This window comes from Stomoxys calcitrans, chromosome 5 (genome assembly GCF_963082655.1).
Source record: "Stomoxys calcitrans chromosome 5, idStoCalc2.1, whole genome shotgun sequence".
Classification (NCBI taxonomy): domain Eukaryota; kingdom Metazoa; phylum Arthropoda; class Insecta; order Diptera; family Muscidae; genus Stomoxys; species Stomoxys calcitrans.
Window position 1 is genome coordinate 95,788,455 of NC_081556.1, and position 25,627 is coordinate 95,814,081.

Sequence of the window (25,627 nt, forward strand, 5' to 3'; positions counted from 1 at the left end):
TCCTCCAGTCAGCCACTTCAGTCCGGGCTGACAATAGGACCCTGTCTCTTCTCTGAAATTGCACGGCTATAAGACAAAAGGTGCTCATGCATATCCAACTCCTGCTTATTAAAGCAAACCATGTAGAAATTCACTTCTCCCTATGTCCGCAAGATGACAAAAATCTGAGGTGCTGATCTGCAATGACCTGCCAGGACTTCTATCAGCAGCCCCAGGTCATAGCTTCTTAAACATAGATTAAGTGCCGACCTATACGTTGAAAAACACAGCCACATGTTTTGACCGGACATGACAGCACTCATTAGCTGCGCAACTCAAGACAGCTACATCAGAGACTCAACAATGAAGAAGGCCACCCTCACGTATGAGCAACACCACAAAGCAACGGAAAACAACCACAAAATGACAAAACGGCGCAGCATCCACTTGGGACAGGCCGTCACGCCCAGCCTCAATCACACGTTTGCGCCTATACAGCAATACTTCGCCCAGAATAAGTAGTGCATATTCACGACATCGCCACCTTCCATGGAAAGGAGGACCCAAATTCGCACTGTTCACATAGTACGCGCATTTTATCTGTGCATGTGCCCGCAATCGCACAAAACAGTGGTGGACAGCTTCCTATGATTCAAATTGACTTTGACTATAGCCAAAGTCTGGGCGGTTTTAGCCTAAGTCGCGTAAAGAATGAATTGGCCGCGTCACGAATAAATTCGTCCGGTTACGAATAAATTCGTCAGGTTACGAATAAATTCGTCAGGTTACGAATAAATTCGTCAGGTTACGAATAAATTCGTCAGGTGACGAATAAATTCGTCAGGTTACGAATAAATTCGTCAGGTGACGAATAAATTCGTCAGGTTACGAATAAATTCGTCAGGTTATGAATAAATTCTTCGAACGAAGCGTTACGAATAAATTCTTCAAACAAAGCGTTACGAATAAATTCGTCGAACGTCGCGGCATGAATAAATTCGACAAGTTACGAATAAAATCATCGCGTCCCTAACACCCAAACATATTCCATCTTTTTTTCAGTCCCCTTGACGTTGACTCTCCAAAAGAAGAGTATTAAACCAAATAAACTGACCCCGTCACGAATAAATTCATCGAACGTCGCGTCATGAATTAATTCGATGTGCTACGAATAAATTCATCGTGGTACGAATAAATTCGTCCTGTTACAAATAAACTCATCGATTCAGGAATAAATTTGTGATTCACCCAACTATCGTCAGTCTTTTTTTCTTCTACCTTGACGGTAACTCTCCAAAAGAAGAGTATTAAAACGTTTGAGTTGTCTCTCCAATGGAAGGAGTGCACAATGGCGGCCTTCCTTGATATTGAGAGGGGATTTAATAAAGTGGAGATAGAGTCGATAGCCCCAGCTCTGAATCGCATGGGAATCCACCCGAATGTTTCCCGATGGACGCATAATATGTTTCGCGGCAGGATTATTAATGCGTACTTGAGAAAAAGTGTGGTCAGAAGTCGGGTAACAAGGGGAACGCCGAAAAAAGGTCCATCCCCGGAGCCACTCTGCATCGTCTGTCCTTACCAGAATGGATAAGTGCCCAAAGTTCTATGAATATCTGGTAGAGATATGCGCGTGAGGGATTTTTCACCCATACTCATGCACGCTCACGAAAAAAAAATTTTACTCATGCACTCACTAGGTACTCACGAAACTCTCACGACTTAAGAGACAATCACGACTCACTAGGCACTCACGAAACATGTGAGTTACGTGACCAAGATTGAATTAAAATTCTTCGTGTATGATCGTGAGTGAATGAAATCGTGCTGACGACATTAATCACGACTCAGCGCGTCCTCAGCGTCGTGAGTGCCTCGTGAATACGATTTCACTCACTCACTCAAGAAGAATTTTCAATCATGGTCACGCACTATCACGTGATTGAATTTGGATCTCACTCAGGAATCACGGTACTCACGCCTGACACGATAACTCACGACTCACGTGCACACCTTTAATGTCTAGTTACGGTCTTCCTCAGTTTAAGAGCGATCTCCGTTACCGTACACCATGCACATAGATACAAATCTAAGTTTGCCCATAAACATTCCATTAAAGAACAGAAGCAAACTTCTCACACATAAATGAGTGCTATTCGATTCAATGGTAAGGCGCCTTCTAAGGTGCGTTCCGACTGGACTTTATAGCCCAGTCCGAACGGCGTGCCGCAATGCGACACCTCTTTGGGGAAAAGTTTTTACATGGCTTAGTATTTCACAAATGTCGACAGCATAAAGAGGGGATAGGTTAAGGCCGAATCTTATATACCCTCCACCATGGATCTCATTTGTCGATTTCTTTTCCCGGCATCTCTTCTTAGGCAAAAAAAAGGATATAAGAACAGATTTCATCTGCTATTAGAGCAATATCAAGATATGGTCTGGTTTGGACCATAATTAAATTACAATATAAGTTGCGCCCTTTGGGGGCTCAAGAAGTAAAATAGAGAGATCGATTTTATGAGAAGGTATATCAGGCTATAGACCGATTCAGACCATAATAAACACGAATGTTGATGGTCATGACAGGATCCGTCGTACAAAATTTCAGGCAAATCGGATAATAATTGCGACCTCTAGAACCTCAAGAAGTCAAGACCCAAGATCGGTTTATATGACAACTATATCAGGTTATGAACCGATTTGAACCGTACTTGACACAGTTGTTGGATATCATAACAAAATACTTCGTGCAAAATTTCATTCCAATCGGATAAGAATTGCGCCCCCTAGAGGCTCAAGAAGTCAAGACACAAGATCGGTTTATATGGCAGCTATATCAGGTTATGGACCGATTTCAACCATACTTGGCACAGTTGTTGGATATCATGACAAAATACTTCGTGCAAAATTTCATTCCAATCGGAGAAGAATTGCGCGCTCTAGAGGCTCAAGAAATCAAGATCCCAGATCGGTTTGTATGGCAGCTATATCAAAACATGGACCGATATGGCCCAACCGACCTACACTAAAAAGAAATATTTGTGCAAAATTTCAAGCGGCTAGCTTTACTCCTTTGAAAGTTAGCGTGCTTTCGACAGACAGACGGACGGACATAGCTAGATCGACATAAAATGTCACGACGATCGAGAATATATATACTTTAAGGGGTCTCAGACGAATATTTCGAGTAGTTACAAACAGAATTACGAAAATAGTATATCCCCATCCTATGGTGGAGGGTATAAAAAGAATGGCAGTCCTTTAAGGACTCACCTAGACAATTTTAAGTCCGTTGCGATACCACAGAAGCGACAGACCAAGACCTCTGGTGGAAACCGAACTCAAGACCCACGCACTGACAATCCCAACACGCTATCAACTTGCCTACCAACTCCCCGGTAGAAGGGGATAACCATCCCTGAAAAAATTTCTGATGATCTCGTACATAAAGATGCATAGGCATAAAATTGAGTATGGTATTCAGTTGTCGTTGTTGTAGTCACATTTAGGTGCAGGTGGCGATCCTCGTCAAGCTCCTGTAGGTGAGCAATCTCGTTCCGGCCCAAAGGACCGATGGCCGCAGGAACAGTTTAGCTATTGGTTATTTAAAGGCGCCAATAAACCGCCTTGTCATATCGAGCATAATAGGCACTCAGTATTTGGGCGAGAGCCGGTGCCGCCCGGCCCATCACTGAGACTCTCCGCTTGATACCGATGATTGTCCGCGACTGCCATTGCAGCTACTCCATATGGAGCATTCTACTATCCGCAACCTGTAGACGCGCCCGGTAGCTCACAGCTAAGCTTCTCGTTACAGCACTGAACACCAAACAGATCGAACCTCATTGTTCCAGCCTGTGTGGTGCTCACAGTTATCCCGTGCAAGGGCACGGCTTTAAGTGCCTCTCCCGGGGTGCTCACTCCTACTCGCCCTCGACATTAACAACTTCGCAGTACTCTGTACCTTAGCGCGTGGAGGCCACCCACAGCTATACTGAGCCTTATGCCATAGCGCAGACGGTAACCTTAGTTGAGAGCTGCCCATACTGCCGTCGGCAGCAATCCCAAATAAAACAACTGCTGCATCCAATTTGTTTATTAACAATTCTTTTTCATGCTGCTTGCCTCACTCGCTTTCACATTCTTCTTTTCATAGCATTTAGATAAAGTAACAAAGCTTTTTCACAGTTTTCGATTTAGCACAACATATTCCCGTTAGACACTCAAAGTCAGAATCTAGTTTTCGGCTGATCGTACCCAAAAGGCGATATTCACCAATTTGTTCTTCAAACTGCTCGTTTTCATGCGTCCAAATCATAACGCCTCGTAGACCCATCTCCTGCACATAGTCCATTTTCATTTCAACACCCATCCCAGACTCATAGCTTGTCCACTTCCATTGCCAAATCCCCACATGCTTTAAATAGGAACGGCCATCGTTAAGGTCAAATCCAAAAAGGCCATCATCTTGATACGAGTAACGTTTTACCGTTTGGAAGGCATCGAAATATGAAATAGGGGCCTTGACTTTAAATTTATTTCTCTTAGATTTAATCTCGTCGAAATGATGGCCAATGAATGACACTCCCAGGTTTAGTTTTGAAGCAGGGGCACCTATAGTGAAATATTATGAGAAAATCGTTTATATGGTATGTACACACCGAACGAAAATTAATACCAACGGTATTGATCTTAATCTTCCGGCGGGTGAGAAGGTCACTGGGGACCTTTTTTTCAAGCTCCCTGGGGAGGTTTTTCAGTGATGACTAAAAAAAAATGCGTTTCCATGTAAAATTCTATAAAAGAAGTACAAGGTCCCTGTGTACCTTGAACTTTGGCAATGGATAACTTAACCGTCGGAGGGTTAAAGTAATACCAAAACAATACCATATGGTATGGATTATGTAGTAAAGTATTATCGATACCATATGGTATTGTTTTGGTATTAATATGGTATTAATTTGGTATTAAATCACGGTGCGTTTCTTTACTATCAATATCATTGATACCATACGGTATCAATTTTTCTTTCGGTGTATATATCAAAAATCCAATGAGCTAGAATTAGCAAATTTTTAATCTTCTCTAAATGTAACAAACAAATTCACGAAACTTTTCAATTTTGATATTTTTTTTTATACAGTACCTACCACCTTTAAGCCACAAATTTATTGTGGCATGTGCATTTCCATTATGATTTCCATACAAGGCCGAATCATGGTCAACTCTGCCGCGAGTATAATTATAGGCCATGACATTGATAAAATCCACATATTTAACAATATTTGAGATATCGTACCATGAGCGAATGTAACTCAACTCAGCTATTGTCGATATACCGAGCTCAAGATCATTATAGCTAAAGCTAAATGGAAGGAAAAGAAAATTCAAATGAAGATTTCATACTCGGTTAGAAGAGAACAAGTTAAAACGTGCTAAAATCGACAGGGCCGAAGGGCCCACCAACATGGATTTTAGTATAAGTTTACACAAAAGAACTTGGTTGAAGGGCACATGTTTACCTTATCTACAAAATTTCGGCCATACCAGCCAAGAAGTTAAGCTTGGCCGGTATGTGGTTTCGTCAGCTGTGTGACACGCAATGGAATAATATTCAGATCTGTCAGAATCCCGTTCTTCAAACTGAAACCCTAAGGTGGATCTACAATAAATGGTCAATACAAAAAGTGGTCAATAAATGCGCCTTAAACCTTAAATCGAGAAATTGGTCTATATGGCAGCTATATCCAAATCTGAACCGATCTGTGCCAAATTCAAGAAATATGTCGAAGGACCTAACACAACTCACTGTCCTAAATTTCAGCAAAATCGGATAATAGTTGTGGCTTTTATGGGTCTAAGACCCTAAATCGGAAGATCGGTATATTGACGAAGGAAGTCGAAGGGCCTAACACAACTCACTGTCTCAAATTTCAGGAAAATCGGATAATAAATGTGGCTTTTATGGGCCTGAGACCCAAAATCGGAGGATCGGTCTATATGGCAGCTATATCCAAATCTGGCTTGATCTGAGCTCAATTGACGAGGGATGTCTAACACAACTCACTGTCCCAAATTTCAGCAAAATCGGATAATGAATGTGGCTTTTATGGGCCTTACACCATAAATCGGAGGATCGATCTATATAGCAGCTATATCCAAATCTGGACCGATCTGAGCCAAATAAAGGATGTCGATGGGCTTTACACAATTCACTGTCCCGAATTTCATCAAAATCGGATAATAAATGTGGCTTTTGTGGGCCTAAGACCCTTAACCGGAGGATCGGTCTATATGGCAGCTATATCCAAATCTGAACCGATCTGGGCCAATTTAACGAAGGAAGTCGAAGGGCCTAAGACAACTCACTGTCCCAAATTTCAGCGAAATCGGATAATAAATATGGCTTTTATGGGCCTTAGACCCTAAGTCGGAGGATCGGTCTATATGGCAGCTATATCCAAATCTAGACCGATCTGAGCCAAATTGAAGAAGGATGTCGAAGGGCCTAACACAACTCACTGCCCCAAATTTCAACCAAATCGGACAATAAATGTGGCTTTTATGGGCCTAAGACCCTTAATCGGCGGATCGGTCTATATGGGGGCTATATTAAGATATAGCCCATCTTCGAACTTAACCTGCTTATGGACAAAAAAAGAAACTGCAAAATTTCAGCTCAATATCTCTATTTTTAAAGACTGTAGCGTGATTTCAACAGACAGACGGACAGACGGACGGACATGTCTAGATCGTCTTAGATTTTTGCGCTGATCAAGAATATATATACTTTATAGGGTCGGAAATGGATATTTCGATGTGTTGCAAACGGAATGTCAAAATGAATATACCCCCTACCTTCGGTGGTGGGTATAAAAATACAATCCGGCCGATGCAGCCACCTGAACCCCTACAGAGCTAGGATTGTTTCCAATTGTTTAACTGCCCAACCAGACCCAGATACGGCCGTTGCAGCCCCCTCAACTCTTACAAAGCAAGGATTGACGCCAACGTGCAAGATATGTGTCCCGATTGTGATCTTGGACCACACGACGACACACGTCACCTATTTAACTGCCCTGCCAGACCTCCTGGAATTCCTGGACCTTTAAAAGAACCAAGCAGACAAAACGATAGAACAATACACACTGCCGCAACAACAAAAACCATAAATAAGTTATTACGGATGCTGACTCAAAAGGTTTGAAACCGTCTGCTACGTAGACAATGTTATAATACTTCTAAGGGGTAAGGATACGAATCAGCTGCACGCTCTTCGAGAGTGTTTTGGAGATGGCATACGCCTGGGCTAGATCTAGGTCTTAATGTCAACCCAGAGAGTACTGAAATCTGCCTGTTCACGAGGACGAAGGTGGGCCCATTTGACGCGCCATGTTTGCTCAACAGTACGATTTCGATATCTGACAAGGTCAAATACGTAGGAGTGATATTGTTCGGGAAACTGAATTGACGAGTCACATTTAGGAGGGTAAAAGGCTCACAGATGTTGGACACTATGTAGACGGGCCGTAGCCTCGAAATGGGACCTTAATCCGAAAATAGTAAATAAGGCCTGAGTCTAAGGATATTTCACAAGAAATACAGGAGCGTGTGGTAGTTTGGAAGACTGTGACGGGGAAAAAGTGCAACATAAGGAGAATACAATAGATTCAGAGAACATGTTGTCTTGGCAAGAGCGGGAAGATGGGAAAAACGGCCACTAGGGCACTGATGAGAATTCTAGATATTCGACCGATAGACTTTAAGACAGACAGCTTAAGGCGATGGGATAATGGTTAGCGGATAGTAGCAGGTCACACTATCGCGGTATAGTCGAGGCGACGATAGGAATCCTGGAAGGAATGGAAGAGGTTTCCGATCGGATACCTGAGACGACACTTAAGGTCGAGTGCAAGGCACTGCTGCAAGCGGCAAAGTATTGGATTGATGGAATTATGGTATTGCCATCTGGAAGTTCTTGCTACACGGATAGATTAAAGCTGGAAGAAAAAGTAGGCCTGGTGTCTACATTGAGAAATCCGGGACAAGGATCTGTTTTCTACTACCTGACCATAATACGGTCATACAGACGGAGATCCTGGTGATCATGGAATGCATTGAGTCCAGGGACATAAACATGGGATTGGGGCTATCGGGACCGAGATTTGGACCATACTTGGCACGACCGCTGGAAGTCGTTACAGAACACCAGTGGAAAATTTCAGCCCAATCGGTTAAAAATTGCGGATTTGAACCATACTTGACACCACCGTTGGAATTGGTAACAGAACACCATGTCCGAAATTTCAGTCCAACGGGATAAAAATTTCGGCTTCTAGAGGCTCAAGATTTCAAATCGGGCGATTGCTTTACAAGGGTTCTACATCAGGTTTTACACCTATTTGGATCATAATTGGCACGATCGTTGGAAGTCGTAACAGAACACCGCCCAATCGCAAATCAGCCCAATCGCAAAAAAATGGCGGCTTCTAGGGGCTCAATATGACAAATCGGGAGATCGTCTTATATAGGAGTTATATCAGGTTATACACCGAATTGGACCGTACTCGACACAGTTGTTGGAATGCGTAACAAAACACCACATGCAAATTTTCAGCCCAATCGGATAATAATTGCGGCTTTTGGGGGCTCAAGAATTCAAATCGAAGGACCCATATATACAGTGGTGGAAAAAATAATAGGGACAACAGTTCCTTGATGATTTGAGGGTGTTTTTCTGTATCTGGTCCGTATCCCATTTTCTTTAATAGGGACAAAATGTGTGTTCTGGATTATTAGGATAACTTAGAGAATAAAATGCTTCCATTTGCGGAGGAAAAAAATCTCATAAAGTGACATTCTCGAAGATTGGTGGGGCGATTTCAGTGAAATTATGCTTGAACCCTTATATATAGGGGAGCCACTCCACCCACAAAGCCCACCAAAGAGATAAGTGTACCAATTGTGACAATGAAGGGTATTTGAGAGTAGAAAATTAATCTGATATCCAATTTTGGGGCCCAATGTATGGGGCCACGCAATACTTCCACAACCCCTCTCCCCCCAAAGAGGGCATATTTATGGACCATACCAATAGAGCACGAATTTGATATCCACAATCAGGATGAAATATCTGAAATGACACAATACAAGAATTATTTTCTGATCGTTTCAATATAGGGCTCAAATAAATGGTAGTACAGAGTAAAAAAGGCGCGACGTTTTGGGCCCGTTCCAGCTAGTTGGTTCATAAAAGTGAATCAACACACATTTGGTATCTGATTAACCACAAACGTTCATTAATCAACAACAGTTTTTTTTATTAATGAAACGTTCGAAACTGAGAATCGCACAATTGTTCCATTCCACATGACGTCACGGATGCCTGCGTGCAAAGAATGTTTTGACAAAATCATCTCCTCATGTTGTCAATATTTTCAACAACGCCTATTTATGACAATTACAACATTGCTGAAATCTCTCCACGACCTCTCCACAGTTTAAATTAATCCCTTTTGTAAATGACGCGCCACAGGGAATTGTAAGGACGAGAGTTTCTACAAGACATGGAAATTCTCTTGCACATTTCAGGAAAAAAGGAATCTTTGGTTATGCCCTAGCGACAAGTAGACTAATTCTTCGAGTCAAGGCCCAAAATTCAAAAAGGATAACAGATGGTCAGGCTATGAACTATCCATCCATAGTCTAGATATTGCATGAAAAGAGGAATATTATACCACTCGTTTTGACACTTACGATTCACTCAATTCACTCAACAGCGTAACAAATTGCGGTCTATCAGCTGGATTACTTTTGTTCAGCCAATGTATATCTAAGCCATTAAATCCATTTTCCAAAAGATATACAATCACTGACCTTCGAAAGTTTCTACGCTTAACTTCATCTGCAGCCATTGCTGAGAATAGTTGAGTTGAAACATTCACACCGCCCACAACAGCTATTAGCTTTAGATCAGGATTTTCCATAACCAATTTAGATATAAGGCCTTTGTCTTCACCAAAACCGGAAAGAGATAAAAGTTCACCATAAGTGACGCTAATGAAAGTAGATGCAGATCTCAAACTTACCCGGTGCATGGTGGGGAACTTTAAGACTGCCATTTTCGGCTAGATCATAAAAAGCAAAACTAATATGGGTACACATTTTGGGATCAATGCCTTTAAATCGCACTCTCACTTTGTCTACAGATTTATAATTCCTCAAATAACAGTTGATCATTTTATCTAAGGTTGATTGGAGAAGGAATTTTGTTTGTAAAATAATTTGTAAGAGTTTATAGTGTTTACGAGTACATCTATTACCAGTTTCTAAAGCTTCCAAGCCAAAGAAAAAAATCGTAAAAATTAGAAATGAAGAGTTCTTCATTTTCCTAGATGTTTTATCAATTACTTAAACTTTTCAACATAAAGAAAAAGCGGTTCCACTATTTTTATGATATAGATTTATTTCGAATTTGTGTATAATTTATAACTGTTTAGAACCAATCTAGAAAAAATGGTGTTTAATACAGATTTAAGTTCATCATTACCAACTCAGTCATGCTTGCTCATACTAATGTTGAAATTTAATATATAAAATATGTATTTAAAATATGAAATTTTCAAAAGAGCCTTTGTCTGCATAGGCCCTTGCTCATTAATTTCGGCATAGGTGTCTTTTAAAGAATTATAAACCATGAAGTTTTGAAGACAATATGGGAATTCTCTATCATAAAACTAAGAATTGACTACTAATGAATTTCAAATAGGCCACATGTAATGGCTTAGAAACGGTTCTTAGAACCATTCACTGTTAGAACTTGTGTCTTTACTATATCCTACTTACCTGTATCAGAAATCAATAATGGTCATGATAAATGGGTCCACATACCTGTAAAAAAAGAAAATAAAATAAAATTTATTAATAAACTAAAAAACAATTCTTTATTATTGGAAGAATAATAGTAGGCTTATAATAACATTGCAAAATAAAATGCTGTTATTTAAAGCTGTTACTGCAGTTTAACTTACCTGCCAAACGTTTAAGAGCGAATTTGATATTCCTGCCAAAAAATCCTTAAAAAAAGTGAATTTCTTCCCAAATTCTTATACAAAATAGTCCTTTAACTGACAATCGTTTAGCTGCGGATTTTATTTAAAGACCAACAATATTTGTAAAGATATCATCATTTCCACTAAGATTCTTTTATTTACCAGCCACAAAACTTAAAACCCATAAAAAAAGGTTTTGCGACAGTTATTAAACATCCAAACACGCTGTACTTTGTGCGGAGTAGAAGAAAACTGTGTTTCTGACTCATACATTCAGAAGAAAGAACGGTGTGACTAAATATTATACTGAAGAGCCAATTCTGTGACAGGTGCACCGAATGAAAAATGTATACCAACGGTATTGATAGTAGTTATACCAAAAATATATGGGAGCTATATCTAAATGTGAACCGATTTTTATGTAATCGCTTCAGATTTTTTGCACACATATGTAAACTTCAAATAAAATACCCAATGACAAATTTTGTGAAGATCGGACGAAAATTGTGGCTTCTACAGCCTTAAAAAGCCATATCGGATGAAAGATATATATGGGAGCTATATCTAAATCTGAACCGATTCAAAATCAATAGCGTTTGTCCTTGGGCCAAAAAAGTGACATGTGCAAAATTTCGTGACAATCGGTCAACAAATACGACCTGCACTTTGATTACAAGAATACATGGACTCACAGACGGACATGGCTAAATCGAATCTGAAAGTGGTTCTGAGTCGATCGGTATACTTATCAATGGATCTAGCTCTTCTCCTTCTTAGCGTTGCAAACAAATGCATAAATCTACAATACCCTGTACCACAGTGGTGGTGCAGGGTATAACGTATGGTATGGATGATGTAACGTCTATTTTTTGGGTTGCGGATTTTTTTAAAAGAAAGCAAATGCATTTTTAATAAAACTTAGAATGAACTTTAATCAAATATATAATTGCCATTTTGTTCGATAACCTTATGCCATCTTCCTGGCAAATTTAGTATTCCACGCTCATAGAACTTCTGGCCTTTATCTGCAAAAAACTGAACCAAGTGCGATTCTATAGCCTCATCATTGCCGAAAGTTTTACCATTTAAGGAGTTCTACAAAGATCGAAATAAATGCTAGTCTGATGATGCAAGGTCAGGGCTATATGATGGATGCATCAAAAGTTCCCAGCCAAGCTCACTCAGTTTTTGGCGAGTGACCAAAGATGTGCGCGGTCTAGCGTTGTCCTGGTGGAATATGACACCTTTACAATTGACCAATTCTGGTCGCTTCTCCTTGATGGCTGTATTCAATTTGTCCAATTGTTGACCGTAAACATCCGAATTAATCGTTAGGTTCCTTGGAAGCAGCAGTTACATGACGATCCAATTCGATTAATGCTTTGATTTGGCCATCATCAACTTCATTTGGCCGACCTGAACGTGGCTCATCTTTAAGTAAAAAATCTCCAGAACGAAATTTGCGAAACCAATTTTGACACTGTGTTCCTTTCAAAGCTTTATCACCATACACATCTCGTAACTTTTTAGCAACCTGCTCCGCGTTTTTTCCTTTACCGAAATAATAAAGTAAAATATGACGAAAATGCTCCTTTGTGGGCTCCATATTAAAATTGACGCCAAACAAACAAATGTAAACAAAATTTTGCGCACTTTTTTTCTAAAGCAAGCTAAAAGTAACAGCTGATAACTGACAGAAGAAAGAATGCTATTACAGAGTCACAAGCCGTTGAAAAAATTTGTCAAGGCCGACTATATAAAAAATCCGCAATTACTTTTTGGGCAACTCAGTACCATACTGTATTGATTTGGTATTAATTCACTGTATTGCTTTTCTCTCAATACCATTGATACCATACGGAATCAATATTTCTTTCTGTGTAGTAGAATCTGATAATTCTTATTGTTTGCCGTTAGGTTAGGTTTAAGTGGCAGTCTGTCATCAGACTCACTTAGACGTTTTCGTTCATTGTGATACCAAAGGAATAGAAGAAGGAAGATGACTTCTAGTTTCTACCATTGAACCATACAGATCGCTTTAAAAAGCCTAATAACTTTCGAATGTTAACATCCGCTAAATCAGACAGGTTCTCAAAGAAATGAGAACCTAAAGTGGAACTCCTTCTAACTGCTAGTGCGGGACAAACACACAAAAAGGTGTTCTATAATCTCTTCTTCCTCGATGTTCCTACAGCCTCTGCAAAAGTCGTTGCTGGCAACCTTCAGTCTGTCAGCATGTTTTCCGATTAGACAGTGACCTGTCATGACGGACACAATAACTGAAACGTCTCTTCTAGCCAATGGCAGCATAGCAGTAAATCTCTTCAAATCTAGATTAGGCCACATAATTTTGGAATGCTCACAGCCCCCTCTTTGTGACCATCTATCATTCGTTGTCCTTTGGGCCTGGTCCTCAAAACTTTGCTTACATGTCGCTAGAGGCATACCCACAGATTCCAGTATCCCTGGAATGTGAAGGGTAGTTCCTAGTCTCGCAAGCTCATTCACTTTACAATTCCCTGGGATATCTCCGTGGCCCGGAACCCAGAACAGGTGAATTTTGAACTGTTCAGACATATCGTTGAGAGATCTGCGACAGTCGAGCGAGGTGTCTCTGTTCTGAAATACGTTCTCCAGGAATTTAATAGTTGCCTGGCTGTCTGAGAAAATATTAAAAAAAAACGTCGTAATGACACTATATCTTAGCCATTCCACCACTTCCTTTCTAGCAAGGATCTCCGCTTGATACACACTGCAGAAGTTGGGAAACTTTTTGGATATGACCAGTTCTAGATCTAGATAGATCTTTATCCGAATAGAAGTCTATGTAACTTCTGTTACCAGGGATATCGTAGTTCCAATCGATTCTATCAGGAAAGTGATACAGTAATTTTTATTAAAAAGCGGCTCAGGTAGGGTGCAATACACACTGCTTGGAACATGGGATATTGTATCAAGAATAACACAGTTTCCGTAGCCGCCACATGACACATGAGAAAGCTCCTTTAACCTCACGGCAGTGGTCGCTTCCATTTGGGTAACCACAATGTCCAGAGGCAGAAGATGTAGCATTAAATTCAGTGCATCAGATGGTGTCGTCCTCAGTGTGGCTATGATGTACAAACAAGCCATCCTTTGGATCCGGTTAAATATTGAGTAGTAGGTGGATTTTTTAAGCGCCGTCCACCAGACCACAACACCATATAGCATTATAGGTCTAACAACTGCATTATATACCCAATGCATGACACGCGGTCTAAACCCCCATATTTTGCCAATGGCTCTCTTGCAGGCGTATACGGCAAGAGTGGCCTTTTCTGCCCTTCTCAAAATATTGGATTTGAAGTTCAATTTCCTGTCCAGCAAAACACCTAGATATTTTGCGCTTTCTGTAAATGGAACATTCTCTTCACCCAAGAAGACAGGTTCCACTGTAGACAACTTGTATCTCCTGCTGCAAAGAACTATCTCTGTTTTGCACGGATTTATACCAAGACCACTCTCGGTAGCCCACTTTGTGTTGCACTTAGAGCTTTCTGAAGTATATCTCTTAGAGTGTTGGGAAACTTTCCCCTAACCGCAACTGCCACGTCATAAGTATACGCGACGCCTTTTTCTTCCAGAGACAATAATATATTGTTAATGGCTATATACCAAAGTAGAGGAGACAGTACACCTCCTTGATCTGTTCCTCTGCTGACCCATCTTTTTAGATCCACAGATCCCGAGCCTGCGGTAATGCATCTTTCAGTATGTAAGTTATTAATAAAATCTCTTACGGTAGAGCTGATGCCTAGAAACTCAAATTCCTTCATGATTGACGTCAGTTTTCATTATTGAAAGCTCCTTCAATGCCAAGAAATGCTACCATTGTATATTCCTTGACAGCGAGATAACCCTCTATGTAGCCGACTAGGTCCTGAAGGGCTCTTTCAGTGGATTTGCCTGTACTATATGCATGCTGCTGCCGCGGCTGGCGATCTCCAGGGATCTTTGCCCAAAGATATGTTTCTACCAACCTCTCCAAAGTCTTCAGCATAAAGGATGACAAACTAATAGGACGAAAATCTTTCGCCTTCGTGTGGTAGGGTTTTCCTGCTTTCCAAATGAAAATAACCTTCGTGTCCCTCCATCCCACAGGTATATATGACATTCTGATACAAGCAGAGTATATCTCCCTAAGCCAGGGAACTAGTATATCAGACACAGCTTGTAATTCAACCGGTGATACATCATCAGGGACTGGCGACTTAAAGTAGTCGAAACTTCTTATCGCCCAAAGGACACAATTTCCCTAATGGCCTCCGACGAATGCATACCTCTCCTGGCGCCACGTTGTCCGTTGGAGAATTTCCCGGGAAATGTGAATCATCGAGTAGTTCTAGTGTTTCCTCACTAGACATTGTCCATATATTCTCTGACTTCTGATTATACCCCTTCGTAATAGGTCTCGAGGACAGAATCTTCCTTAGCCTAGTGGCCTCAGATGTATCCTCCACGGAGTTGCAGAATACTACCCAGGATTTGTTCTGAGCCTTTCTCAGCTCGCCCTTATGTTTTCTTAGATCAGCCTTATAGATGTCCTAATCGTGTGGTGCTATTGTAGATTGTGCTCTATTGAAGAAGAAGAAGAAGTTTTTCGCAGTCCTTCCTAAGACCAATAAGCTCTGGGGTCCACCTAAGCCAGTAATCGGCTTGGTGTGCTCTCTAAATACCAGAACAAACCTCGAAAAAGGAAATCTAAGTCAAAAATTCCGTGCTGCTTACAAAATTCAGTTGAATGGTTGTGTCTAACATTATCTACAAAATTAACTACACGGGAAATGAAACTGATAGCTGCCATCAAAGTTATGCAGGAACAACAAAAAACAAAGTTAGCGGGACACAAATCGAATTTGAAATCAAGAAACAACAATTCAACTTAAAAAAAGCATCAGCGAGCCACTGTGCGGAGAAAAAACACACACCAAACTTGGATAATGCAGAGATATCACAAAGAGAGGACAACTATAGCAAGCGTTTGACATTAGAAATGCTTCACATACCGCAAGAAAAGAGAATAAACTTTAAGACTGATGTAAAGAACTGTGCGTCTAGCTATAGGCATATTATAAATAAGAGAATAATGACTTGTTAGTTCAATATAAAATGCTGTGTTTGTAAGACGTTTGATTATTGTAACTCTGTAAGCCTTTGTTTATGTGTAATGTGTGTGAATTTGTGTTTAATTAATTTATATCCTTGATTGCTTAGTATCAAACCTAATGATGCCAACCGAAGGAAGGCGAAATATTGTTAAAATAAAAACCGAACAACATTGACCTCGAGCTTAATTATTCATCAAAATGGGATATCCTACGAGAAATCAGCAGTTCAAACAGCTTTGGTATTACACTAAATTTTGCACAACCCCTATAAATTTCAATAATACGTCTGCTACTATTTTTGTGTAAAGGAATTATGTAACTCGACCTCCAGGAATGAGGAAAATATCCTGAAGATAATGAATCATTGAATGTGGGCGTAAGTGGCCTGTATAACTCGTAGGCACAAGATTTAAGATTCGCCAGTACAATTCGGCCCTGTTGTCTTGGAACTCTTCAATGACTTTAAACCATTCAGCACAAGATCCTCAGTAAGAATAATCCTTTGGAAATAATTCAACCTATTAATGTCATAAGCATACTTGGAACTGGAAGAAATATCTCCAAATCTTCAAACGATCTCCGAATCGTCAGAAGATTCCCTACAATCAAGCTTCATGCAACTAGGGAATTCACGAAACTTCCTCTTAGATTTCACAAACTTAAAAAAGCTACTGGGATAACTGTAAAGACAATTCCTCATCCTGACTAGATATTCAGAATAACATCTCCCCTTAAAGTCGAATAATTGGTATAATTCAATGAAGTAGTACATTTCTTCTCGTAACATTACGCAAGCGCCTTAGATACGGGGTAGACCATGCCGGTCCCCTTTCAGAATAAGGCCTCACAGTGGGAACAGAGATTTTGAAAGCATCATTCAGCACATTATAAAATAGACGAAATTCGCAAATTCAAGTCAAAACCAGAAACCCAACTTATGCCGAATAGAATCGAACGCAGCAGATCAAAGTCGACACAGCCAAAATTAAATCGAAATCCCATATCCCATTAATATCCACTTCCACTTTTATAACTGCTAGGATATCCGCTTGATATACACAATGCGTAAATGTTTGGAGAATCCATGGTAGCCGAAGTGCTTCATTTAGCGCCCGAAGTGTTTTTTGCCGATTTGGTTTAAGTTATAAGATATTATATTTACACCCACTATCCGTTATAGGCTATCAAAGGGTCGGCATTACCCGACTTTTCCCATTACTTACCCATCTATTGCAGACAAACATCAGTTAAGAAATAAAAGATATTAAATTATAGTTCCATTAAACATTTCTTCACTAATACTCCTGATAGCAAACTGATTGTTTCAGATTTTTAATCTCACAGGACAAACCTTCGAATTTTAAAAATTTTTCATCAGCCTTTCGGTTGATGTAGTTCAACAGATGATATTTCTCGCCGCATTCAGCATTATAGTCATCATTTTCCAATGACCATATCGTTACACCTCTAAGATTGTACTGTTCCACAAAGTCTAACTTCACCTCAAGACTTTCAGCTGATTCATAGCTAAGCCAAAATTCGTTGTTTCGAACGAAAGATGTGGCGGCAGTAGCGTTAAATTCCGCATATGGGAAGGAATGTACCATCTTACAAGCTTCGTTGTAGGGCATAAAGTCACCTTGTTGGGCTATCTTTTTGTCAGCATTCAAGGTGAACTTTCTTCCTAGAAAGGCTACTCCTAAATTTAATTTCTGCCCAAAAACTGTAGGGGAGCACAAAAAAGAGGAATTTTTTCCTTTCAATGTTCAAGAGTATTTTTCGCGCATACTTTTACCTCGGTTAATCCACAAGTCCATGGCATCGTTAACATTGTTGTTGCCATTTTCAAACAGAGGCGCCACATGTGGGGGCATGGTGTAATCGTTTGTAAAATTATAGGATAGAACATTTATATAGTGCGTATATTTGCCCAGATTAATGGCTTTTATATACATTTCTGCTGCCTTAGCGGTGCCACTTACAGAGACAGCGAAAAACTTTTTAATGCGATATAATCTGGGGTATAAAGAAGTCAATGATTAACATATGTTGAAAGTTCAATGGGTTTTACAAAACAAAAGTAAAAGCGTGGTAAACACGGCCAGGCCGAATCTTAGGAACCCACCACCATGGATTCTGCTATAAATTTATACAGAATAAATTTAGTTGAAGGGCATAATTTTATTTTATTCTACATACTTCTAGCAACCGAACAAGGATGATCGAGAGACCGGTTTGCATGGAAGCTATATCTGGTTATGGAAGTCATAACAGAACACTACATACAAAATTTCAGCCAAATCGGACAAAAATTGCGGGTTGTAAGGGCTCAAGAAGTCAAATCGGGAGATCGGTTTTTATGGGAGCTATATGAGGTTATGGACCGATTTGGACCGTACTTAGCACAGATGTTGAAAGTTATGGCCGAACACTTCATGCAAAATTTCAGCCAAATCGGACGAAAATTGCAGCTTCCATGGGCACAAGAAGTCAAATCGAGATCGGTTTATATGGGAGCTATATCTAAATCTGAACCGATATGGCCCATTTGCAATCACCAACGACCTACACCAATATTAAGTATCTGTGCAAAATTTTAAGCGGCTGGCTTCACAAGTTCGACCGCTATCGTGATTTCGACAGACGGACACGGACGGACATAGCTAGATCGAATCAGAATGTCGAGAGGATCCAGAATATATATACTTTATGGGGTCCCAGATCAATATTTCGAGGTGTTACAACCGGAATGACTAGATTAGTATACCCCCATCTTATAGTGGTGGGTATAATTATTGATAAGCTAATAAGAAAGAGCCATTAGATAGTCAAGCTGTATGTGAGGGTCTAGCAACGCCCCTAAAAGCGTAAGAGTGAATATAGGTTAGTTTAAATTGTAGTGTACACAACCTTGGTCACTGGCATCTTCTTTCGGAGACCTTAGATCCAGACCTTGAAGTTCGCTCTAGGTGGAAGAGAAAAAAAAGATAAAGAAACAAAGATGGATTTACACCTCACCGCGGTGCACTCAAGTAGAAACGATAGAAAATTGATGTCAACGCAATGGCAAACAAGTAATACCGTGCTTAGTTCAGCTGGACCGAATTTTGGGTACCCAACACCATGGATTCTGTTCAAAATTTCAAGAATTGGACCTAGTCGAAGGGCATATGTTTTCTTAACGTACAAAATTTCTGCCATATAAGCCAAGAATTGAATCCCCATGCAAAATTTCAGCCAACTCGTATAAAAACTGAGGCTTCCAGTATCGCAAGAGAGAGATGGGTTTCTATGGGAGCTATGTGAGGTTATAGACCGATTTGTATTTTAAATTTGGCGCGATTGTTGAAAATCATAAAGGAACACTATGTGCAAAATTTCAGCCAAATCGGATAAAAACTCAGGCTTTCAGGGGCTCAAGATGTCTAATCATGAGACCGATTTATATAGGAGCTATCCTAACACTGATTCGTTCACATTCTAACTCGACTCGTTCGGACTCTAACGCTGACTCGTCTGCATCCCAATGCTGACTTGTTGTTGTAGGCACATTCTCATGTGGAGGTGGCGATCCTTGTCAAACTCTTATTGGCGAGCAAGGTCGTCCCGGTCAATACGACCGATCGCAGCGGGTTTTTTAAAGGCGCCAATATTGTCTTGTCCTCTCACTGAGACTCTCCACTTGATACTGCTGATTATCCGCGAGTGTAGTTGCGGCTACTCCGTATGGAGCATCCCACTATCCGCAACCCGTGTACGCGCCCGGTGGCTCCCAGCTAAGCTTCTCGTGATCGAAAAACACCACCACTGTGCGATGCTCAAAGTTATCCCATACCGGAATGCTGACTTTTTCGCCATGACACACCACCTCCCTTAACTCTACTCTTATCTTTCCAGACTCCAGCGGGGAAACCAATGGTGCGCGCATAACCAAATCCAAGTTCCGCGAATAAGCCCTCTGACGGAAGCCAAACGAATACCAGACAATCCGAATATCAGAAAATACGTACCCTGAAAGGGATCTATATGTGTGTGTTATTATTTAGTTTGTGATTGCAGGTCGTTAAAGGTAAACCCTGAACAACTGCTGGCCTATCTCAGCATTGTATAAAACCATGTTACAAAGTTATAAAAAAAATCGTTTCAAAATTTCGTCTAAAGGGGCAAAAAATGGGGCTTCTAGGGGCTCAAGTAGTCAAATCTGGGCATCTGGAACCAGGCGTACGGGAAAAAAATTCTTACCGGTGAGAGTATAATCCAATCAAACCTTTCAGGCCTCTAAAGAACTCCAGAATAAAAAGAGGGCAAAGTGCCTGAAGGGTGAAAATCTTTTTCCGTCCCAGAAAAAAAGTTTTTACCCCCTATACTGTGTCTCTCCTCGCAATTAACACAAAAGGTGCTCGACCGTCTCTAACTAATCCTCGTCATCGTACAACCTGCAGAAGACTTACTCAATCCTGGCCAGCTCGTCGGCCGCGTCGTTTTCCGCCACCATTTAATGGCCCAGGACTCAGCAGTGCCTGACACCTTTTCTCTTGGTTCGAAACTCCTTGCTCTCCTTACCCATCTCGACCTCACATAGCCCGACTCCAGAAACTTCAGCACTGCTTAACGAATGACGCCACATAGATCGGGACAGTCTGGCTGGGTCACTGCTGTCGCATCGACATCGTTTTCAGTGCCTAAGACCTCCATCTGAGAGTTATCGAGTGGAGAGAGGCCTGGCGCCACCGGCTCTTGCATGTGATTGTGATACTCGATATGACAAGGCGAGTTATTGGTGCCTTCAAATACCCACATAGTTTCCGCTTGTTGACATATAGAGCTTGACGAGGATCGTTACCTTCACACAACAGCAGCAATGTTTACACGGCGATCGGTCCCAATGTGGCATTTCCCATTGTTCTAGAGATCAGCACCACAGCAGTACGCTGTAACTTCTCGACCATCCTACGGGGCGTACAGTTGTCCAAAGCCATATGCTATACCAGATATCTAAAGGCTTAAGTCGAACGAACTCTCAACCTAGACATCCAGAATACAGTCGCCGGCCTAAGCCCACAATGTCTTCCTATTAAGTTATAACGAGAGTAGGGGGTTTTCAGTCTCCTTTATACCCTTTCATCAACGTTCCTTCTACATCTTAGATTTGGTCGAAAATCACGCCCGAATACTTGGCTTTCGGAGAGATCGGCAATATTACACCATCTATGACGGGTCCCAGAAAACACACATTTTCGTCCTCGGTATGAAAAGTACTAGATTAGTCTTTCATTCTGGGATTTATGTCAAGTCAGTCGGCCCTCGCTCATTCAGACAACTTTCTCAAGGCACCACTGAACGAGGATCGCAATAGTAGAAGGAAAACGGCCACCCACCATGATGACGACATCATATGCGTAGGTAACGACCCTCTCCCCTTTCTTCTCGAAAGACTTCAGAATCCTGTAGATAGTCATAAGCTACAAAAGGGGAAATAAAACCTTTGCTTGCGGAGTTCCTCTGGTCAAAATCTTTGTAAACGAGCCCTCCGCTAGTGGTGCGAAGAGGGAGCACCTTCATGTCCACCAGAACGGCATGTATGGACTACAATTTCTCGTTATTAAAAGCCCCTTCTATGCCCAAGAAGGTAACACACAAACAAATTCCCTTTTATGTAGCCAACCACATCATGGTGCACTGTCAAGGAACCGACTCTAAGTTCAAGCATGCTGATAGTCGCTTTTCAGTGAAGGGTCAATGCACGTGTCAAATGGTCTCTACAGTGTCTTTAAAACTAAGGACCAATCTCGAATACTTAATTTTTAAGACCTGTAGTCTTAAGGCAAAATAGTGGCGCGGCTTTTACAGCCTTTAAGATGAAAACCACCCTAACATTACACTCTCCAGTCGGTACATAGACCACCATAATGCAGCTCCTAAATATCACCCTGAGGCCTGGCAAGCCATGGCTCTGAACTTTAGACAGGTTGGTACTCTGAGCTCCGATTTGTGTGGTATTCATCGTCATCACGAGAAGCTCATCTCAGAGCTACTGTGGGCGTCCACAGGTAACGGATAGTGGGAGGCTTCGTATACGGAGTAGCTGCAATTGAATTTGCGGACATTCAGCAATATCGTGTGAGAGCCTCAGTAAGAGATCGGGCGCCACCGAATCTTGGTTCATCGTCATCACAAGAAGCTCGTCTGAAAGCTACTGTGCGCGTCCACAGCTTACGGATAGTGGGAGGCTTCGTATACGGAGTAGCTGCAATTGCAGTTGCGGACAATCAGCGATATAGTGTGGAGAGCCTCAGTGAGAGATCGGGCGCCCCCGACTCTTGCTTAAATGCTGATTTCCTATGATACTCCATTTGACAAGCCCATTTATGGGGGTTTTTATAAAACCAATGGCCATAAAGTTTCCACGGCGATCGGTCCCTTGGGCCGGAACGACTTTCCTCACCAATGAAGCTTAACGACAATCGCTACTTCCACGTACAAATATGTGGCTACAAGAACAACAACCCTGAGGAGATGTATGTCATATTGCATATAGTTTCTTCCCCTTCGCTATCAAGTCCTCCATTACAGACAGCGACTCGGCACTGTGTTGTTTCAGAGGGACATAGAGGGATAGAATCCGGGCACATCGACCCACCGGCTACGTCTGGCGATAAAATAGAATCTTCGTCTGCTATTCCTTCTTGCTATCAGAAGGACTTTTGGAGTCGCTTTAGCGATTGTACAAATGTGGGGATATAACAGCAGAAACCGGAAAATTGTTAAACTTCCGGATTTCCAGCAATTGCATCCGGTTTCCACAGGAGTTTATACTCAACAGATTCGTTCATGCTTGTCATGATGAGTTTCTCTAATCATCTAGGCTTAGTTGAGAGACCGAACATTGCACCACTTTACCGCAGAGCGCTGGACATTTGCTGTGTCTCTGTACGACATTAGTTCATCATGAGTTTTCTTAATCTTCTAAGCCCAGTTGGGAGAGAAGTGGAACCATTTATATGCAGGTCCCTTACCTTGATTATAATCCAAACGAATGATCAATTTACACAGACCTGTCGGGTCCTATCTGGAAGCCTTTCGCCCATCTTTTGATCGAGACTTAAACAATGTTAACGATAATTCTTCAGACAAGTTTCCAACAACAACTGCTGAGAGTTCCCTATCCCACCGATTACAAACACCTTCAGCCAAGCCTATCACACACCTCAAGCTTAACTCTATAGTCGCCTAGCCTGGTGTGGCACCGGGCTCTCCAGAAGGTGTGTCTTCGCGGCATGATGGAGAAGCTATAGGGCGCCCCGGTAGCCTAGTTGGTAGGGTACTCGGATTGCCAGAGCGGAGGTCGTATGTTCGATTCCCACCAGAGGCCTTGGTCTGTTGCTCTGTGTTACACAATGGACTTAAAATTATCTAAGTGAGTCTGTAGAGGACTTCCACTTCTACCTAACCTAATGTCATGTCTACATTGACTCGTTTTGCTTATGTCGTTTTGAAAAACTTCTCAACCGTTCACACTAGTTGAGATGTTTGGGAATTTGCATTTTTTGACACTCCAACGTATATATATGACGTTCCCTACCCCACCGATTCCACATACCCCGGCCAAACCTACAACACACCTCAAGCTTAATTCTCCAGACGCCTATCAATTGATCTTTTCCTTAGCCTGTTTGACCGCAACCCCAAGTAATTGCTCTCATTTGAACTTACTCTCGATAAAGATCCTTAAGCAGTTGTTCATAGCCTGAATTTTGCGCATCTGGAATCTCTGGGTCATCGTGGGCTAGCAACCAATGTAAATCGAAACCATCAAATTCATGGGTTTTCAAGAAAGCTGCAACCGAAGTTATAAATCGTTCACGTGTTCTCTCATTCTCCAGAATATGAGTGGTAACAGCACGAACTGCGGCTATAATTTTCAAATCCGGATTTTTCTCTTTTAAAGCCATCAGACTATGTAATGGATCTAAAAATTTTAATCCTCGTTAAGAAACTGCATTTCCGATCCAAATTCCTCATTGGGGGATAGAAGACACATAACTTACCTATTTCCTCGCGCAGTCTATACTTATCGGCATTGATTACCCCAGGCGGAGTTAGGGTAATGAAGGCATAAGTAATAAAATTGCACAGTGTGGTATCAAATTCATCTAAATTTAAACGATATCCTGGAGGACGGCGCATAGACCAGGCTCCCAGATAACAATTGATCTGAAATGCTATAAAATGTTGTTGATGTCTATTACATCAACTTTAAAAGTCCAAGGAAAAGGTTTGATGTTCGACTAACTTTTGGACGTTTGATGGCATTTTATGGAGGTACAATACAAACCCACCAGGAACAACAGACAGGCAATTTTACACATTTTGTTTTGGAGAAGAGAGACCAACTTGAAATGAAATGGTTAAGAACTTTTACTAATAATATATTTAATATTTCTTCATAAGGACGGAAAGTATCATCTATATGGTCATCCACGCATAGAGATTTTTAAAACAGTTCGTGTCTATACATTTACGAATCTTCATTAATTTGGTATTTTTTCCTTAGCAAATTTGGACTTTATTTATCATTACTTCATGACCGCGGGCCTGGTTGTATGCAATAGAAGCAACGCCCCTACTTTCTACAACCGAATCAGGGAACAGGTTATAGATATAACGCTTGTGACGAATAGTGATTGGTTTTGGACTGGAACGTTTCCACCGAGTGCTCCTTTTCGGATCACTGTAGGATCCGGGTCGAGCACGAGACGGTGAGTACCAAGCCAAGTGGGAGAACAAGGCAGAGGGCTGGGACTAGTATCGTGACGACTGGGAGAAGTTCGGGGAACACATGTAGAAATTGGAGCCCCCTAGGGGGCCTCTGGAGGACGCAAGGGAACTGGAGAACGAGGCCTTTTTGAAGGCATGTCCCGAAAGAGTATCGCCACGTAAAACCAACCAGTCATGGTGGTTACCGGAACCGAAGGTGCTCAGGAGGGAGAGCAGAGGACTTTTTAATAAGGCCAAGAGTAAGAACAAGGCAGAGGGCTGGGACGAGTATTGTGACGACTGGGAGAAGTTTGGAGATCGAGGCCTTTTTGAAGGCTTGTCCCGAAAGAGTACCACAACGTAAAACCAACCAGTCATGGTGGTCACCGGAACTGAAGGTGCTGAGGAGGGAGAGCAGAGGACTTTTTAATAAGCCCAGCCCAAGGCTGGGACGAGTATCGTGATGCCCTACGCAAAGTTCCAGAGAAGGAGACGAGGAAGGTGAAGAGTTGTTCCTGGGCGAAGTTTTGTGGAGAATTGGAAAGCACAAGTGAGGCATCTAGGTTGCGCAAAGTGCTCTCGAAGGATCCCATTACGCCTAGCTCCCAGAGGAGGGAGAACGGGACTTACACTGAGTGAGCGCAGTAGACGGTGGAACTTTTGATGGAAGCTCATTTCCCAGGTGGCCAG

General features: G+C 41.5%; 2 protein-coding genes across 2 annotated transcripts in view; both read right to left on the reverse strand.

The window, feature by feature from the left end:
* LOC106089538 (probable chitinase 10) overlaps nucleotides 1-24,596 on the reverse strand; it is a 36,883-nt gene extending 12,287 nt beyond the window's left edge. The window contains exons 1-11 of the mRNA XM_059369875.1: nucleotides 24,474-24,596; nucleotides 24,229-24,402; nucleotides 23,894-24,149; nucleotides 17,976-18,196; nucleotides 17,477-17,903; nucleotides 11,196-11,206; nucleotides 11,013-11,057; nucleotides 10,071-10,226; nucleotides 9,739-9,994; nucleotides 5,133-5,347; nucleotides 4,240-4,596 (exon numbers count right to left, since the gene is read on the reverse strand). Of these exons, the coding sequence (XP_059225858.1) occupies nucleotides 4,240-4,596; nucleotides 5,133-5,347; nucleotides 9,739-9,994; nucleotides 10,071-10,226; nucleotides 11,013-11,057; nucleotides 11,196-11,206; nucleotides 17,477-17,903; nucleotides 17,976-18,196; nucleotides 23,894-24,149; nucleotides 24,229-24,402; nucleotides 24,474-24,549 (2,194 nt within the window). The 5' untranslated portion in view covers nucleotides 24,550-24,596. The remainder of the gene's footprint in view (nucleotides 1-4,239; nucleotides 4,597-5,132; nucleotides 5,348-9,738; nucleotides 9,995-10,070; nucleotides 10,227-11,012; nucleotides 11,058-11,195; nucleotides 11,207-17,476; nucleotides 17,904-17,975; nucleotides 18,197-23,893; nucleotides 24,150-24,228; nucleotides 24,403-24,473) is intronic.
* Nucleotides 4,068-10,409, reverse strand: LOC106089322 (chitotriosidase-1). The gene is made up of 5 exons (XM_013255144.2): nucleotides 10,305-10,409; nucleotides 10,071-10,226; nucleotides 9,739-9,994; nucleotides 5,133-5,347; nucleotides 4,068-4,596 (listed from the first exon to the last, which is right to left on the reverse strand). Exons 1-5 carry the CDS (start codon nucleotides 10,366-10,368, stop codon nucleotides 4,142-4,144), a joined length of 1,146 nt encoding a protein of 381 aa, XP_013110598.2. The 5' UTR covers nucleotides 10,369-10,409; the 3' UTR covers nucleotides 4,068-4,141.
* Nucleotides 24,597-25,627: the final 1,031 nt, after the last annotated feature.